This window comes from Arachis ipaensis, chromosome B09 (genome assembly GCF_000816755.2).
Source record: "Arachis ipaensis cultivar K30076 chromosome B09, Araip1.1, whole genome shotgun sequence".
Lineage (NCBI taxonomy): Eukaryota > Viridiplantae > Streptophyta > Magnoliopsida > Fabales > Fabaceae > Arachis > Arachis ipaensis.
The window spans coordinates 14,229,740-14,246,138 of record NC_029793.2 but is presented as its reverse complement, the minus strand read 5'-3'; the positions used below and the strand labels follow the sequence as shown (position 1 = coordinate 14,246,138).

General features: G+C 39.7%; 2 protein-coding genes across 2 annotated transcripts in view; both read left to right on the top strand.

The window, feature by feature from the left end:
- The window catches only part of LOC107618011 (cytochrome P450 71A1), a 38,543-nt gene extending 22,313 nt beyond the window's left edge, over positions 1–16,230 (top strand). Inside the window, exons 5-6 of the transcript XR_002354490.1 lie at positions 1,469–1,475; positions 16,220–16,230. The gene's annotated coding sequence lies outside the window, so the exon portion shown is untranslated. The remainder of the gene's footprint in view (positions 1–1,468; positions 1,476–16,219) is intronic.
- Positions 14,513–16,399, top strand: part of LOC107615150 (cytochrome P450 71A1-like) — a 4,649-nt gene continuing 2,762 nt past the window's right edge. The window contains exon 1 of the mRNA XM_016317257.2: positions 14,513–15,578. Coding sequence (XP_016172743.1) covers positions 14,589–15,578 — 990 coding nt within the window. The 5' untranslated portion in view covers positions 14,513–14,588. The remainder of the gene's footprint in view (positions 15,579–16,399) is intronic.

Sequence of the window (16,399 nt, the reverse complement as noted above, 5' to 3'; positions counted from 1 at the left end):
AACCCCTTTGACGACCCTGGTGGCCAGTCCCACCATCATCTCCCCCGTCATCGCCATCATCACCTCCACCACCGCCATCATCATCGTGATGCTCTGGATCATCATCCATCCCAATAGCATCCTCGTGTCTTGCCCCAACAGGCTGGCTGTATCGAGTCCCCACACGCGCACGGGTCGCTCTCCGCCTATTGTCAGGCACATTTGGTCCTTGCTGCCTAGCAGGTGCAGCAACATGACCCCGAACTGGAGCATCTACGGGAACTCCACCCGCCCGAGGATCCATGAGTAGACGATCATGTGAAAGGAACCTACGTGCTACACGGAACCACCAGTCAAGATATTCAGCAGACGGACGGGGATCTGGAACCAACTGAAAAGAAAGCACGCTCTGACGTCTCTCATCCCAACACTGATTCCATGTGGCGAATACCTCAGGAAACTACCTAGTGGGTCCTCTACCATCCTTGGATAACAAGAAGTCGATGTTGATGGCTGGCTCTGGGATGTGCTGAACTCCCCCGAGCTGGGATAAAACCCTATCTACTTGATGCCACTCTATTGCCACAAAGTATATCAACGCAGTGGTCGACTTCCATAAAAGCGTGTGGTCAGGCCGGAGTATGTCAGGATGGACTACTTGGATCACCTCAAGATTGCTATATGGCATCCAAATGAACTGCAACATGGAAATCAGTCAACATTACCAACCGAGTATATGAAAACAGAAATGCAGAAAATAGCATTATAGACATTCAAACTTACATTATCGCCAGTCAGCCTATCTAATCTGTGTCGGGTAGCAATCACACGGGGTCCCTTCTCATCCGACGACGGAAGAAACCGACCCCACCTGATCCATTACAAAGCGACCAGAAGTGAGCTTATAAAATACGATACAAACATGTGCATGACAATGATTATGCATCAAAATGATATACCTCGCAGCAAGCGGCCAGAGAATAGCATCAAACCCTCTAGGCCTGAATGCCGGGAAACGCCAAAATATCCAAGACTGTAGTAGCGACAGCGGTCCAGCGAGGTTCTTTACATTCCGATTCGCAACCCTACAGAGACACATGTACAACCAAGACAAGGTGGCCGAAGCCCAGCTGTACTTGCCGAGTCCATCGAGGTCTGCAACATACGGGAGCCACCGTAAGTGTACCCTGGCACCAGACTTATCCGTGAACAGCGCGGTGGACAACAACATCATAATGTAATCCCGTGCATAGATCTGTACCGTCTCCTCTAACGCATGAGCGGGCAATACTCTAAACTTGTTCTGGAACCAAGAAAAAGAAACTGTGAAGTCATCGATGCAGTCCTCCGGTGGGAGTTCACCAAATAACTCTCCAAACCACACCCATGCAGGCTTGCCACCCTCCATCAACTGCTCGAAGTCGCTGAGGCACCCACTCACTGCATGACCGTCAATTGGAAGGCCAAACTGGTATGCCACATCTTGTAGTGTTACGGTACACTCCCCAAATGGCATGTGGAATGTATGTGACTCGGGACGCCATCGCTCCACAAAAGCACTGATCAGCGGCTCATCAAGCTTGAACCAATAATCATTCAATCGAGCAACATGTAATAGGTTTGCACGATCTAAGTACGGGAGTATACGATCATGCAGTATCATCTTCTGTTGCCGATGCACGCTCCTAACGCATCGGGTTGGCTGAAAATACGCAAGCATAAGCACATCATTATTTCGGGTCCTTATACAGACACACATAGAAAATAACTTAGTTCAAGACAAATATCCAACTCACAGATGCCATCAAAATGGATATGTTCATAATAACATTTCATGTTCAAATCGACATTACCAATATAATGTAAGAACCATAAAAGTCACAACCGAACCGATCAAGTCACCGGGTTAATGGTTCAACCGGTAATTCACCGGTTGAACCGATTGACTCGGTCCTATATAATTAAAAAATAAAATCCCTAAAAAATTTTAAAATTTAAAATTTAAATACATATTTTCACTAATAATCCAACTTCAACATTTTAAAAAAAATTTGAAACTCAAGCGGTTCGGTCGAACCGGTCTTACCGAGTGATATCAGTTTAAACCATTTCACTCCGGGTTTGACCACACCCAACCGGTTCGTTGCCTCATCTGGTCAGATCATCAGATTGGACGCTCAGGATCGATTGCCCGGTTTTCCCCTCGAACCGGTCCGGTCTGGTCCGGTCTCAAAGTAAAAACAGCAAATTTTTTGGGATTCTACCATCAGAACCATCACCCTATCATGAGTGAATTCCATAATCTATTAAGAACACTGATTTCTAACGTCTTATACTAAACCAAAAAATAACTAAATCACTAAACATGGTATCCGGCAACGTCTTAATCAAAAAATATTCTAAGATGCATATTCACCCTATACAATATCATCCAACATACTATATCATCCAACATATCAATGTACTTAACATACACATGGCATCGACTCAACAACATTACAAAATTTAAAAACTTATCTCTTGATCAATAAATCCGGCAACATGCGCAATGCCGTTCAGGCGGTACATATCTCCTTGGTTCGTGGCCATTATCACCGCCGGAGAGATTCCCAACTCCACCAGCCGGCCACCGACAGCCCACTGCCACCACGTCCTGTGCCACTCAGACGCCTCTGCCCACCACCAGTTGCACCTTCGCCACCGGCTGGTCCCCACACCCGAAACACTTCTCCCCCCAAACTTCCTCTCCGGTCAAAAATGGTGGCTCCCAAACCTCCTCTCACCCTTTACGCCGCAGCAACAACAAAGATGACTCGTCCTTGAGTCCTTAGGGTTACTAACTTGGGCATAAATCGTCCCAGCCCAGTTAGTGTTACAAACTAACACATAAATCGTGCCAGACTGAAGAGGGTCCGAATAACATATAAATCGTGGCAGCCCAGTTTGATTTAGCCCATGAACACGTGAAACCTACTACCCTGGGACGATTTATACTCTATTTCTAACCCAAGAAGTCCTGCCACAATTTACGCTTAATTTGCCTCACAAGTTCATGCATTAATCGTCCTAGGGTGAGATGATTCATGTTTTATATAACCCTATGCACCCTTGGACGATTTATATAATAATACAAAAAGGATAATCACGTTGCAGAATCTGTTTCAAGAGAATCAGGTAATTTTGACTCCCATACAATTTATTTAAGTAAAAAATTCTAATATTTATTATTTCATAATGCTAATAAGTTTTTTTTAGCAATCCCGCTTCGAGAGTAAACAAAAAAAGGAAAGACAAGTCAAGAGAATTAATTAGATACAATATGCAACTAACAAATTCAAAAAGAAAGTGAAAAATAAATTAAATTAAAATTGCATCAAATTAAACTAGTAGAAATAAAGTGAGAAATTAAAGGAAAAAAATAAAAAATAAAAATGTTATTAGATTTAGAATTGTTTATAAGTAACATACTTTGAAAAAATCAATGTATAATCACTAAACAAATTAAGAATCAATAAAACGGAAGATAGAAGCAGATACCTCTGGATTTGAGTAAGAATGGCATCATTAGATTGAATATGTTGTGTAGATTAAATAAAAAATATAAACTCATGCCACCACTGTTAAAATTTTGGGCGAAAAGTAAAATAACAAGATAATTTTATATGTGAAGTTATTGTGTTGAAGTTGTTATTATATAATATAAGAGTCATTTTGTTTATAAAAATATTATTAATTAATTTTGTAAATATCCATCTACTAACTACTAGTCATTATTAACTTAACTCTCAACTACTAACTACTCTATCTAATAGTATTTTAATATGCTTCCACAAACCGATAAATGAAAGATGTCAATAATTCCCAACTTAATAAGTTTTGATGAAATGATTGAGGAAGAAGTGTATAGCGCAGTAACGTAGAGAAAGAGACATGTGGTGCGAGTCGTAGAGGAAGACAAATGAAAAGAGAAGCACGGCGTGGGCCGCGATTCTGGTCATGACGAAAAGGAGGAACAAGACTACTGCTCTGGTTCTATGTTTGAGAGTGAGATAGGAGTGAGATAACCAAAAAGAAATAGGAAGAAAAAGAAGAGAAGAAGAAAGGGGACGTCAAGGATGTCGCAATGGCGCAGGGTGACCGGCAACGGGGTGAACAGATAGATAAAGAGAAGGAGAAAAGGTGCGGACAGGGAGTGGTTCTTGACAGAGGAAGAAAGAGAAAATGGATGAAGAAGAGGAGATAAAGAAGAAGTGACCATGACAATAAACTTTGAGAGGCGTGTGAAAGCGCGTTTGATCTCTTAATATCCATAATTTTGGGTCCGTTAGACTCGAAAGGACAAGACAAAAAGAATAGATTATTTGGTGAGGTGAGAAAGTATTAAATCAATAACAAGAATAAAAAAAAATTATGGATGAAAAATATTTGGGTGAAAAGGAAGCATGGTAATTTTTTACCGAAAGACTAATGGTTTATCCTCCTCAATGAGAATACTATGGCTCTGATATTATGTTAAATAGTAGAATAAAAAGATAATATTATATATAAAGTTGTTACATGATACAAAATCACCCTATTTATAAGAATATTACCAACTAACTTCATAAATATTCATCTACTAATTACTAGCCATTATTAACTTAACTCCCTACTACTAATAATTCTAATAATATTTTAATACCCACCACTACTCAATCCTCATGTTATAGATGGATAATTTTTTGAATTCAAACGAACGAATAAAACGAATCCATAATTTTCTACTTGGATGGGGTAAAACCCTATGGCTACGTAGGTTAGCGCAAACCAATAGACATTCCTGTTCTTAGCATCGTTAAATTATTTTAGTGAATATGATCTTTTCACAGATTTAGCTTAATATATATTAAATTTGCTTTTTTGTTATATAAAACTAATCTGTACAAGATGTCTCTGGTACGGGTTGAGAGATGGATCGAGAACTTGCAGGTTGAGGCAGATGCCGGATCACTTGCCTGGAGCAATGGGGGGTGGTACCTGCAAAGACACTCCGACGCTCAAGTCAGAATGGATCTAAGAGGTAGAAGGTGTGAGGAATGAATGAATACCTGGAGGGACCTGGGTCCTCTATTTATAGGTGATGGTGAATATCTTATCTTATCTTATTTGGCTAAGATAAGGGAGACGTTTGAATTATCTTATCTTATCTTATCTTATTTGGCTAAGATAAGGGAGACGTTTGAATTCGAAAGTTGGTTAGGAGCTCTAGTGGGTTGGTTCTGGGCCTTCTGGAAGGGCGAAGGGGGTTGGACACTGGTAACCGGGTTCGGAGACCGTTCTGGGTGTAGGATCCGTGGGCCGGATCCGTAACAGTTGCCCCCGTAGCGAGAGAGTGAGGGTGCTCGGTCTCATTGCTGGAAAAACATTTTCCTCGCCATTGTGGTTTGGCAAGGAGATCGTTGTTTGGTTTTTCCGATCGAGGTCGAGGATTTGGGGAGTTCCTAGCCGTTTCATGGTCAGGCCAGGAGCGCGTTGTTTGGGCGTCTCATCACATGCCGGGTTTGATGACCGTTCCGAAGAATGGCTCGGAGATCGGGTCTGGAACAGTTGCCCCCAGAGCATGAGAGTATGCTTTCATGGTCTCAATGCTAAGTCATTGGAGAGTCCGATTCTCTGTAGTTCGGGAGACTGTGAGGGGCCTGAAAAAGGCGTGACGTCATCATGCACCAATTGGTAGGATGTTGGTCAGTATGGCTTTCCGCGAGTTGGAAGACCGTCAGCTCATGCTTGTTTTGTGTGGCCTTTTTTGGGCCGTTATTGTGAACTTATTTTAGGCCTCTTGGTGGGCCGATTTCAAGACTTTGTTTATTTAGCTTATTTGGATTCCCGTTTTGTTGGCGTTGCGGGTGACCGATTCACGAGTCACTATTTTTGTTATTTGGATATCCGTTTTGTTATTTGGATATCCGTTTTATTATTTGGATATCCGTTTTATTGGCTTCGGGGTGATCGATTCTCGGGTAGCCGTTTACTTATTTGGATATCTGTTTTATTATTTGGATATCTGTTTTATTGGCTTCGGGGTGATCGATTCCCGGGTAGCCGTTTGTTTATTTGGATATCCGTTTTATTATTTGGATATCCGTTTTATTGGCTTCGGGGTGATCGATTCCCGGGTAGCCGTTTACTTATTTGGATATCCGGTTTATTATTTGGATATCCGTTTTGTTGGCCTTGGGGTGATCGATTCCCGGGTAGCCGTTTACTTATTTGGATATCCGTTTTATTATTTGGATATCCCTTTTGTTGGCCTCGGGATGATCGATTCCCGGGTAGCCGTTTACTTATTTGGATATCCGTTTTATTATTTGGATATCTATTTTGTTGGCCTCGGAGTGATCGATCCCCGGGCCGCTATTTTTGTTATTTGGATACCCGTTTTGTTATTTGGATATCCGTTTTATTGGCTTCGGGGTGATCGATTCCCGGGTAGCCGTTTACTTATTTGGATATCCGTTTTATTGGGAGTGGGTAGATCGATGTTGTTTGTCATAAGACGAGGTCTCCTGGTCCGAAGTCTCGTCGTACCGTGCTGCCATTGTACCTTAGGCTTATTCTCTATTTTAAGACTAGCTCACGTAGGTGTGCTATACTCCTGACCTTGTCTGCAAGGCCCTACTTTGCTTCTTTGTCGTTTCCTCCCATGGTTCTGCGTGGATTTTGGTGTGCATCGAGATTGGAAAGGAAGATTCTTGCTGCGTCTCGGGATCTCTTGCATAGGGCTAGGCTGATGTTGTCGTATTCTACCCCGGTTTCCCGGTCTCCGTGGATGGTTCCGACGGAGCCATCTTCTGCCGTGAACTTCATTAGAAGGTATTTGGTAAAGATGACGGCGGAGAGGTCGTTGATTGTTTTCCTTCTGAGGATGACGTTATAAGCGGTGGAGTTTTTGAGGACCACGAACTCGGACAGGATTGTCTTCCTATGGCTTCCCGTCCCTATGGTAAGGGGAAGAATGATGGAACCGTCTAGCTTGAGGAAGTTGTCTCCGAGTCCCGTGACACCGTTGCGGTGTGTTTGGAGATTTTCGTTGCGGAGCCCGAGCTTGTCGAAGGCACCTCGGAAGAGGATGTTGGAGTCTGCGCCAGTGTCCACCAGTATTCTCTGAACTAGTCCTGTTCCGATTCTCGTCGAGATGACGAAAGGTGCGTCTTTGGCCGAGGTGCTGTGCTGCAATCCTCGGGCAAGAAAGTTATCGTTTTGTCGGCTGTGGTAGCTGGGGCTTGATCTCTGACGGCCAAGAATTTGAGGTCCTTTTTTAGTGTTGATCTTGACTTGCTTGACACATCCTTGCCCGTGATGACATTTACTACTATGGCCGGGTCGTCTTCTGGACTTTCCCTGGGAGGTTATTTTTGTGTTCTCAGGTTGCGTCCTTTCCTCTCAGGCGACCTGTCTTTTTCCGCATGTTTTGGTTCTCTGATGATTTTGGTGAACTCTGGGGGTTTGCCGTCTCTTATAGCTTGTTTGAGGGCGTCTTTAAGGTCGAAACAGTCTTGTGTCCTGTGCCCGTAACCTCGGTGGTAGTCACAGTAAAGGGTCTTGTTGCCGCCCGTTCTTTCTCTGAGTTGTCGGGCTTTCGGAATAATACCCCAATCCGCTATCTGGTGGTATATCTCGGTAATCGAGGCTGTCAGGGGGTGTAGTTCGAGAATTTCCCGATCCTGGGTGGTCGGTTTGTGTTGGTTTGTTTGGGTTGGTCTCTTTGACTTTCTCTGGGCATCGAATTATGGCGGGGAGTCGGGTTGCCGTGTGGGGTGTTGCCGTGTTGCCGTTTATTGGCGGCGACGACCTGGCTGACCTCCTCGTCGTTTATGTAGTCTCTGGCGACGTTTTGGATCTCGTGCATGGTCCATACTGGCTTGGTGGTGAGGTGTTTGCGGAAGTCTTCGTTCATGAGCCCGTTGGTTAAACAGAGGCTTGCGACGGAATCCATGAGTCCATCAATCGTTAGGCATTCATCGTTGAAGCGGTCCAGGTATTTTCGTGTGGATTCATCTTGTTTCTGTGCGACCCCTAATAAGCTGATGGGGTGTTTAGCTTTGGTGATTCTGGTGGTGAATTGGGCCATGAACTTCCGTGAGATATTGTGGAAGCCAGTTATGGATCCGTTGGGGAGGGCGTTGAACCATTTGATCGCAGGGCCAGCTAAGGTTATTGAGAAGGCCTTACACCGGATCATGTTGGCGGCTCCTTCTAGGTTCATCCTGGCCTCGAAGGCCGTTAGGTGTTCCCGGGGATCGTTGGTCCTGTCCTATTTCATGTCAGTGGGCTTGTTGAAGTCCTTCAGGAGTTTGGCTCTCAAGGATTTTTCTGTGAATGGGATGGCTTCCATTATCACGTGCATGTTTCCTGCTCGTTTGGCCTCCGATGGTGTCGTCGGTCATCTTCTCCGCGTCGGTGTTTCGGGTCTAGGGAAACGCTGCGATCGTGCTGTTTGCAGTGTTGTTGCTCAGGGGGAGTTATGCCCCAAAATGGTCCCTGAGATTGGCGTCGTGCACTAAAATCGTCCCTCAGATCCCAATTGCACCAATTACGTCCCTGAGATTGAGAAAAGTGCACCATATTAGTCCCTGACCAATTTTCCCTTAACGACGTGATGACATGGCTGGATGACGTGGATGGTAAGTGACACGTGTCACTCCATGATTTGGCCACGTGTAATGATATGATGATGTGGTGACCAGTGACACGTGGCATGCTGACGTGGATAGTTGTGCCACGTGTCACAATGTTATTTGGCCACGTGTTCGTTTGTGCCACGTGTCGCGACAGTATTCGTCCACGTGTCATCCATTATGTCATCGTTGTAAATGCACCAAATTAGTCCCTCACTTTGCATTAAGTGACTTATTTTAGTCCCTGAAATTGAATGTCGTGCACCAAATTAGTCTCTTCACCAATTTTTTCTCATTTTTTTTAAATTTAAAATTTTCAATATCTTAGATGCACTAATTTCAATTCTATTTTTTCATATATCATTTAAATACAAGTGTTTTCATAAAAATTTGTAAGATTTTAGTTTTAATTATATAATTTTTTTAATAATTGAACATTGGTAATTTTTGTAATATATAAGTATGTTATTATAAAAAAATAATTATATGATTGATTGGATACTTTTTGTTTTCATAAAAAAAACATGTGCTTTTAACAAGAAATCAATAATTAAAAAAAACATCTTTTTTTTGTTCTTATGAAATACACGTTTTCGTTATGTGTAAATGAGCTAGATTGAAGGTTTTTCAAGCACTTTCACTATCATCTCCGACCTTTGCAGTATAAATAAAAGAGGTCGGAGATGGTAATGAGGGAAACTTGAAATGCCTTCACGTCAACTCCAAGACGTCGGTTAGAGGTATCTGCAAAAGAAAAAAAATATTTTATAAAAGTACTGAAAGAGGTCGGAGATAGTAGTGAAGGTGCTTGAAATACCTTCACGTCAACTCCAAGTCGACGGTTAGGATATTCGCAAGAGAAAAAATATTTTATAAAAGCACTTTTATTTGAATAACATGTGAAAAAATAGAATTGAAATTAATGTATTCAAAAATATTAAGAATTTTGAATTTATAGAAAAAAAAATATTGGCAAAGGGACTAGTTTGGTGCATGACATTCAATTTCAGGGACTAAAATGAGTCACTTAATGCAAAGTGAGGGACTAATTTGGTGCATTTACAACGATGACATAATGGATGACACGTGGACGAACACTGTCGCGACACGTGGCACAAACGGACACGTGGCCAAATAACATTGTGACACGTGGCACAACTATCCACGTCAGCATGCCACGTGTCACTGGTCACCACATCATCATATCATTACACGTGGTCAAATCATGGAGTGACACGTGTCACTTACCATCCACGTCATCCAGCCATGTCATCACGTCGTTAAGGGAAAATAGGTCAGGGACTAATATGGTGCACTTTTCTCAATCTCAGGGACGTAATTGGTGCAATTGGGATCTCAGGGACGATTTTAGTGCACGACGCCAATCTCAGGGACCATTTTGGGGCTTAACTCTGCTCAGGGGGCATGGTGTTCCTGGTATCGCGATGAGATTAGGTCCTGGAGGTCGCTTGGCTTGTATGCTCCGGGTGGTACCGTTCTTTGGGTGTGACTCGGCCTTTGAGGTTTTGCATCCTGAGGCACAACTCTTGGATTATCTGGACCGCCTTCTCTCCCAGGCCATCGGGTGGCCGGGCTTCAGTGGAAGGATGATTGTCCTCTCTTGGTTGTTGCTGGGTTGGGGTTGGTTGGCGATGTGCCGCGTTTATTATCCTCCCATGGGTGGGAGGAGTGTTATCTTGGAGTTCGGGAGTTGGGCTTTGTGGGTTTGAGTTGGGGTGTCGGGTGGAGGATTGCTCCTCGAGGTTCTCCGTCATGCCGCCACGATTTGGCTGTCCCCCGTATCTGTGCAAGAACCTTGAGAACTTTCTTGATCTATTGGCTCCTGAGAGGTCTGAGCTTGGCCACGATGGTAGCATTTAAGGAGGTCGTTCATGATGTCATGGCGACAGAGTTGTCACAGGTGAGGCGGCAGATGACAGAGGTTTGGAACCTAGTGTTGAAAGAGATGACCTCGTGGGTTTGGAGGAAGAGCTTGAAGAGTTCAAAAGAAGAAGCAACCTCACTGGGCATGGAGCCGAAGTAGAGGGAGAAGATGGGGCCATGGCGCTTGGAGAGACGGATGGGGGAGTGGTGAATGAGAGGGTCCAAGAGGTGGAGGTGTCCCACTAAAGGGAGGCGAGACTTTGGGCTCAGAGGTTTTGGAATTTCACCGTTGGAATAGGGCGAGGGTGCATAAAGAGTGTTATCACTAAGAAGGTAATTGCAAGTAACATTGTTCCTTTGGGATTTCGCCGTTGGAATAGGGCGAAGGTGTGTTATCGCTGCAAAGGTAATGTAAGTTAAGGAAACATTATTCCTTTGGGATTTCGCCGTTGGAGTAGGACGAAAGGGTGCATAAACATGCAAAGGTGATGCAAGTTAAGGAAACATTATTCCTTTTTGCTCTCAGTTACACGCAAGAAATCTGAGTTTGATGATTGCTCTTCTGAGTTATCCGCCATGCCGCCACAACGTTGCAAAGTCCCCACAGACGGCGCCAATGTACAAGATGTCTCTGGTACGGGTTGAGAAATGGATCGAGAACTTGCGGGTTGAGGCAGATGCCGGATCACTTGCCTGGAGCAATGGGGGGTGGTACCTGCAAAGATACTCCGACGCTCAAGTCAGAATAGATCTAAGAGGTAGAAGGTGTGAAGAATGAATGAATACCTGGAGGGACCTGGGTCCTCTATTTATAGGTGATAGTGAATATCTTATCTTATCTTATTTGGCTAAGATAAGGGAGACGTTTGAATTCGAAAGTTGGTTAGGAGCTCTAGTGGGCTGATTTCGGGCCTTCTGGAAGGGCGAAGGGGGTCGGACCCTGATAACCGGATTCAGAGACCGTTCTGGGTGTAGGATCCGTGGGTCGAATCCGTAACATAATCCTATCTTCTTATGCGTGACATGACTCGATCCTATAATATTTTCTATTGTTTTAATATGACACCCTACTCCTCTAATGTAGGGCTGTCACGGGTCAACTATACCATGGTGTATTATTTTAAGTAGATTATTAAACAATTCATATAAATCACATATTAAATATGTATAAGCTTCTAAAATACTGACCTGAGCCATAAAAAAAAAAAAAAGCTTATCAAACTAAACAGACTAAACTCGTTTCCCTCTTTCATATTGTCAAATTTTTTCTATAAAGGAAAACCAAAATAATCAATTTTGGGAATGGGTAATACTAGGTAGACAAAAAAAAATACGCAGAACTTGCCTTATTTAACATTAATTAATTGTCGTAACAATTAATAAATGCTAAATAAGACAAGTTACGGCTGTTTTTGGCTGATTTTTTTTTTGTTACCAAACATTTCCGTTTGGAAATTTGGGTGAGATTGAAAAAAAAAATAAAACAAAATTAAACAAGTTAATGGGTCAGTTCTTTTTTTTTCCCCCGGATTAATCAAATTAATTTTTTTTAACAGTATTAGCTCATTTTAACTGCCCTGCCTAAATGTGATATCTAAACACATACATTCGTGTTAGCAATTCAACCACCTTCTTCTCGTCAGGCTGTTTTAATTCCTTTCTTACATAATCTTTAAAATAGAGATCTCATCACCATTCTAAATTTTAAGCCTATTAATAATCATACTTGAATTTCAAAATTACGCGTTAAATTTATAGATATGTAACATACATTTTGTTCCCGGATTTACATATTGCGGGGATTGGGGAAATAGTCTCTCACATAAAAGCAATGACTATTTTAATATTTTATAAACTCATTTTTCATACAAAATCAACAATTAAAAATATGATGTATATAACTTATAAATTATAATTTTGGCTTCAAATATAGTTATTCTGACTTTTTATCTCTTCTAAAAGCTTAAATTATATAACAATGATTTTACATAAGAATCTTTTTTAAACTTAAAGTGTGGTCAATAATAATGTACAAATTTCATCAAAAATATAATTCTAAACTTTTAAATATAAAAAGTCTTACAATTGACATCACTTATGCATGCCTAGGTCACATTTAACATTAGTTCTCTGTTAGGAGGCCCGACATCGTGAGCACGTTTAAATGTGTTCAACCTTTTAACCTAATAATACTACTACTTATTTAAATATTTTTATTAATTAAGTCTAATTAAATTAATTTAAAATCAACAAAAATAAATTATGGATAACGTTATATTCACGGCAGGGACTTAATTGAAAAAAAAATAATGTATAGGGACCCAATTAAAAAGAAAAAAAGTATAGGGACCTAATTGAAAATTCGGTGAAACTATAGGGACCTGCAGAGTAATTAAACCTAAATAATAATATATACTATTACAAAATTTATTTCAATAATACATGTTAAGAATAAGGTTGGATGCTGACATGTGATAGTATTTAAATGTGTCCAAGCATGTTCGAAAAAGAATTTTTTAGTTTTTATTAAGATATGGTTGGACACAGCAAACACGTGTGTCGGACGAGTGTCAATGAATATTGTATTCGAAATGTATTCGATACACAAACACGACAACTCAGCGAAATGTACGTACTTCATAAATTACTTCAAACTTTATTATTTAACTTAATTGAACTTAGTTCATATATAAAAAGATTTAAATGTGTAGTATTATATTCAATATCTATCCCAATAATAGTTACAAAATTTATTTAAAATGTCTTAATAATTACAAGTTTTAATTTTATTAAATTCATAACGTACGGATGCCCTCTTAATAATAATTTACTGTTAAGAAAGTGATACTACTTTACAAATTAAACATGAAAGTTATTATAAGATGTGTTTGGAATTTACGTCGGGAATAAGAGAAGTCAGTTTGAATGTCTTGAAACGTTCTATTTTTATGTTTGGCAATTTTTTAGACTTCTGAACGTAGAAGTACATGCTTTCCACCTCTAAACGTACATTCACGTGAAAGTAAAAATTGTAACTCCTGCATTTACTTGGGGAAGGTTGATTACTGTTGAGAAATTAGATAAAAAATTTATTCATTTTCTACCAGCTCTACCCTTCATTTTCTTCTATAAAAATGATACAAGTAACCATATAACTTTTTCCGTAATTCTTTGTATTTTTTGTTTCAAATTTTTTTTTTCATCAAGATCTTTTAGATAGATCTGTTTTAATCACTGTCTAGGTAAATATTTAAAATTTTTTTATTACTTTTAGTACTCTCTTTCATATTTTGATTTTTATGTTTTTTATTGTATTGTTTTTATTTATATGATAAATATTTTTTATATTATTTTTTTAGTATTTTGATGTTATATTTTTAGAATTCATACTATTTTTTAGTTCATATGAATTTTTTTTTAAAATTATATAAAATATTTTTATGTTATTATCTTCTTAGTATTATTATGCTTTTTTTATATCACAGGAAGAAAAAAAAAAAGAAAAAGTAGTGAAAATGCAAAATAAGTAACAATGAGTAGGGATATTCGTGGGTATGAATAATCCGATTATCCATCTAATTCGATTATATTAATTTTAGACTCAATGAATAATCAGGTACAATTAAATCTTACCCTATTAAATTTGATCCTAATTAATTCGGATATTAATTCTAAAATTGTGAAACCCATACCAATTAGTTTAATATTAATTAAAAAATATCCAAATAAGACTAAAAATATATGTAATAATTTTTATTTATTAACATTACACAAAAAGAATCACACGAATATCAATAAATTATAAATTAAATGATATAATTTTTTTTAGATAAAAACTCAAATACAGGTGATTTTATATGAAGTTGATAAACAAGAATCATTAGATGATTCAACTAAATTTTCATATAACAGTTGTCGCCTATCAGCTTTATCTGAAGTCAAGTCGAGCAGTTGAGTTTTCACGTCTCTTTTAATATATGTAACTGTTTATGATAACGAATGGAGCTAACATGAGTGGGCAGAGTGCCAGTGGCTATATATATATATACAAGTGGGTTATGGGCTTCTATGCTTCGCAAAAGGATATACATAATAAGAATCACAGTTATGGCTTTCAAGACTTGGATCTACGACCAAATCCAAGAACCCCTTTTTTCCAACATTCACCTATGGCTACTCTTTACAATCACCGTCTTCTTCGTCTTCAACCACACAAAGAAATCCAAACCCAATTCAATGAACCTTCCTCCATCACCACCAAAACTACCCTTCATCAGAAACCTCCTCCAGCTCGGCACACTCCCACACCTTTCTCTTCTAAACCTCTCCAAAACTTACGGCGACATCATGATGCTACAATTGGGTCAAAGACCCAACCCAACTCTGGTAGTTTCATCCGCCGAACTTGCAAAAGAGATAGCCAAAAACTACGACCTAGTTTTCTCAAACCGGCCACAAAACACGGCCACGAAGATCTTGTTGTACGGCGCCACCGACGTCGGGTTCGGGCTCTACGGAGACGACTGGAGGCAGAAGAGGAAGATATGCGTGCTTCAGCTTCTTAGCACGAGAAGAGTGCAATCATTCAGAGCGATCCGAGAAGAGGAAGTTGAAGAGATGGTGAGGGTGTTGGTGAGAGCGAGTTCAAACGAGGAAGCGGTGAACTTGGGGGAGATGGTGGTTTCGAGTTCGAACAACATAGTTTGTAAGTGCGCGTTGGGAAGAAAGTACGGAGAAGAAGGTGGGATTCAAGATTTGGCGAGGAGAGTGATGATTTATTTGACGGCGTTTACGGTGGGGGATTATTTTCCGGCATTGGGTTGGGTTGATGTGGTTAGTGGAAAGATTGGGAGGTATAGAGAGACTTTTAGAACGTTGGATGGATTGTTTGATAAGGTTATTGAAGAGCATAAAATGGCAAAGAAGGAAGAAAGTGATGGTGATGGTAGTAATAATAAGAAGGATTTGGTGGATGTACTACTTGGAATTCAAGAAGATGCAGCTATGGTTGATGGGGAGTATAAGCTTACCAACAATGACATTAAATCACTTCTCATGGTATGCCCTATCTATCTATCTTTTCTCTGCTCCCTTCTTAGCTTTTCAATTGGTGGAACTCAAGTGTATTCTACTTCACCTTAATAGGTGTCATTAGATAAAAATTTAGTCAAATCAATCAAATCATCTTACGACTTTTATTTATCAACTTCACGTGAAATCGACTGTAACTGAGTTTTTATCTTTCAATTTCATAACCAACAATACTCGATAAGGTGACCCACCCCTCCAAGTTTTTATGTAAAGGCAAAAAAATATAAAAAATTCGACGAACCATAATTTATTGTTTTCGGCTAATATTTTAATTATTAACATAATTTCTTTAGTTATCAATTTATNNGAAAAGTAAGAAACCGAAAGAGTACGTAATGTTTTTGTCCCATATGTATTATCCCATAACATGAATTCAACAGATGAGGTCAAAGGATATATTACTATCTCATTCAGATCATTCATCTCTTATCCAATATTTACGAAACTGAGTCATATTAGTGCCTTACAGACAAAGGAACGACAATATAATATGCCTCATCTTTCACTTTATTAATAAATAAATTAATAAATAAATAAAAGAAAAAGAATTGCAATAGAAGATAAGTTCATACAAAGCGGGTCAACTGCAGGTCTTACCACTCTTGCAGAACCGCATTTCGATTTTGATCTATCACTTTAACATAAATAACTAGGACGCCACATCTATTTTTATAATTTTTAAATAACCTCTACTGCCAGAAGTCAATTTTGTTTGATATATAATTATTCAACGCATTATATTATGTATACATTAAAATTAATTATTAAAATTAATTATTAATATAAAA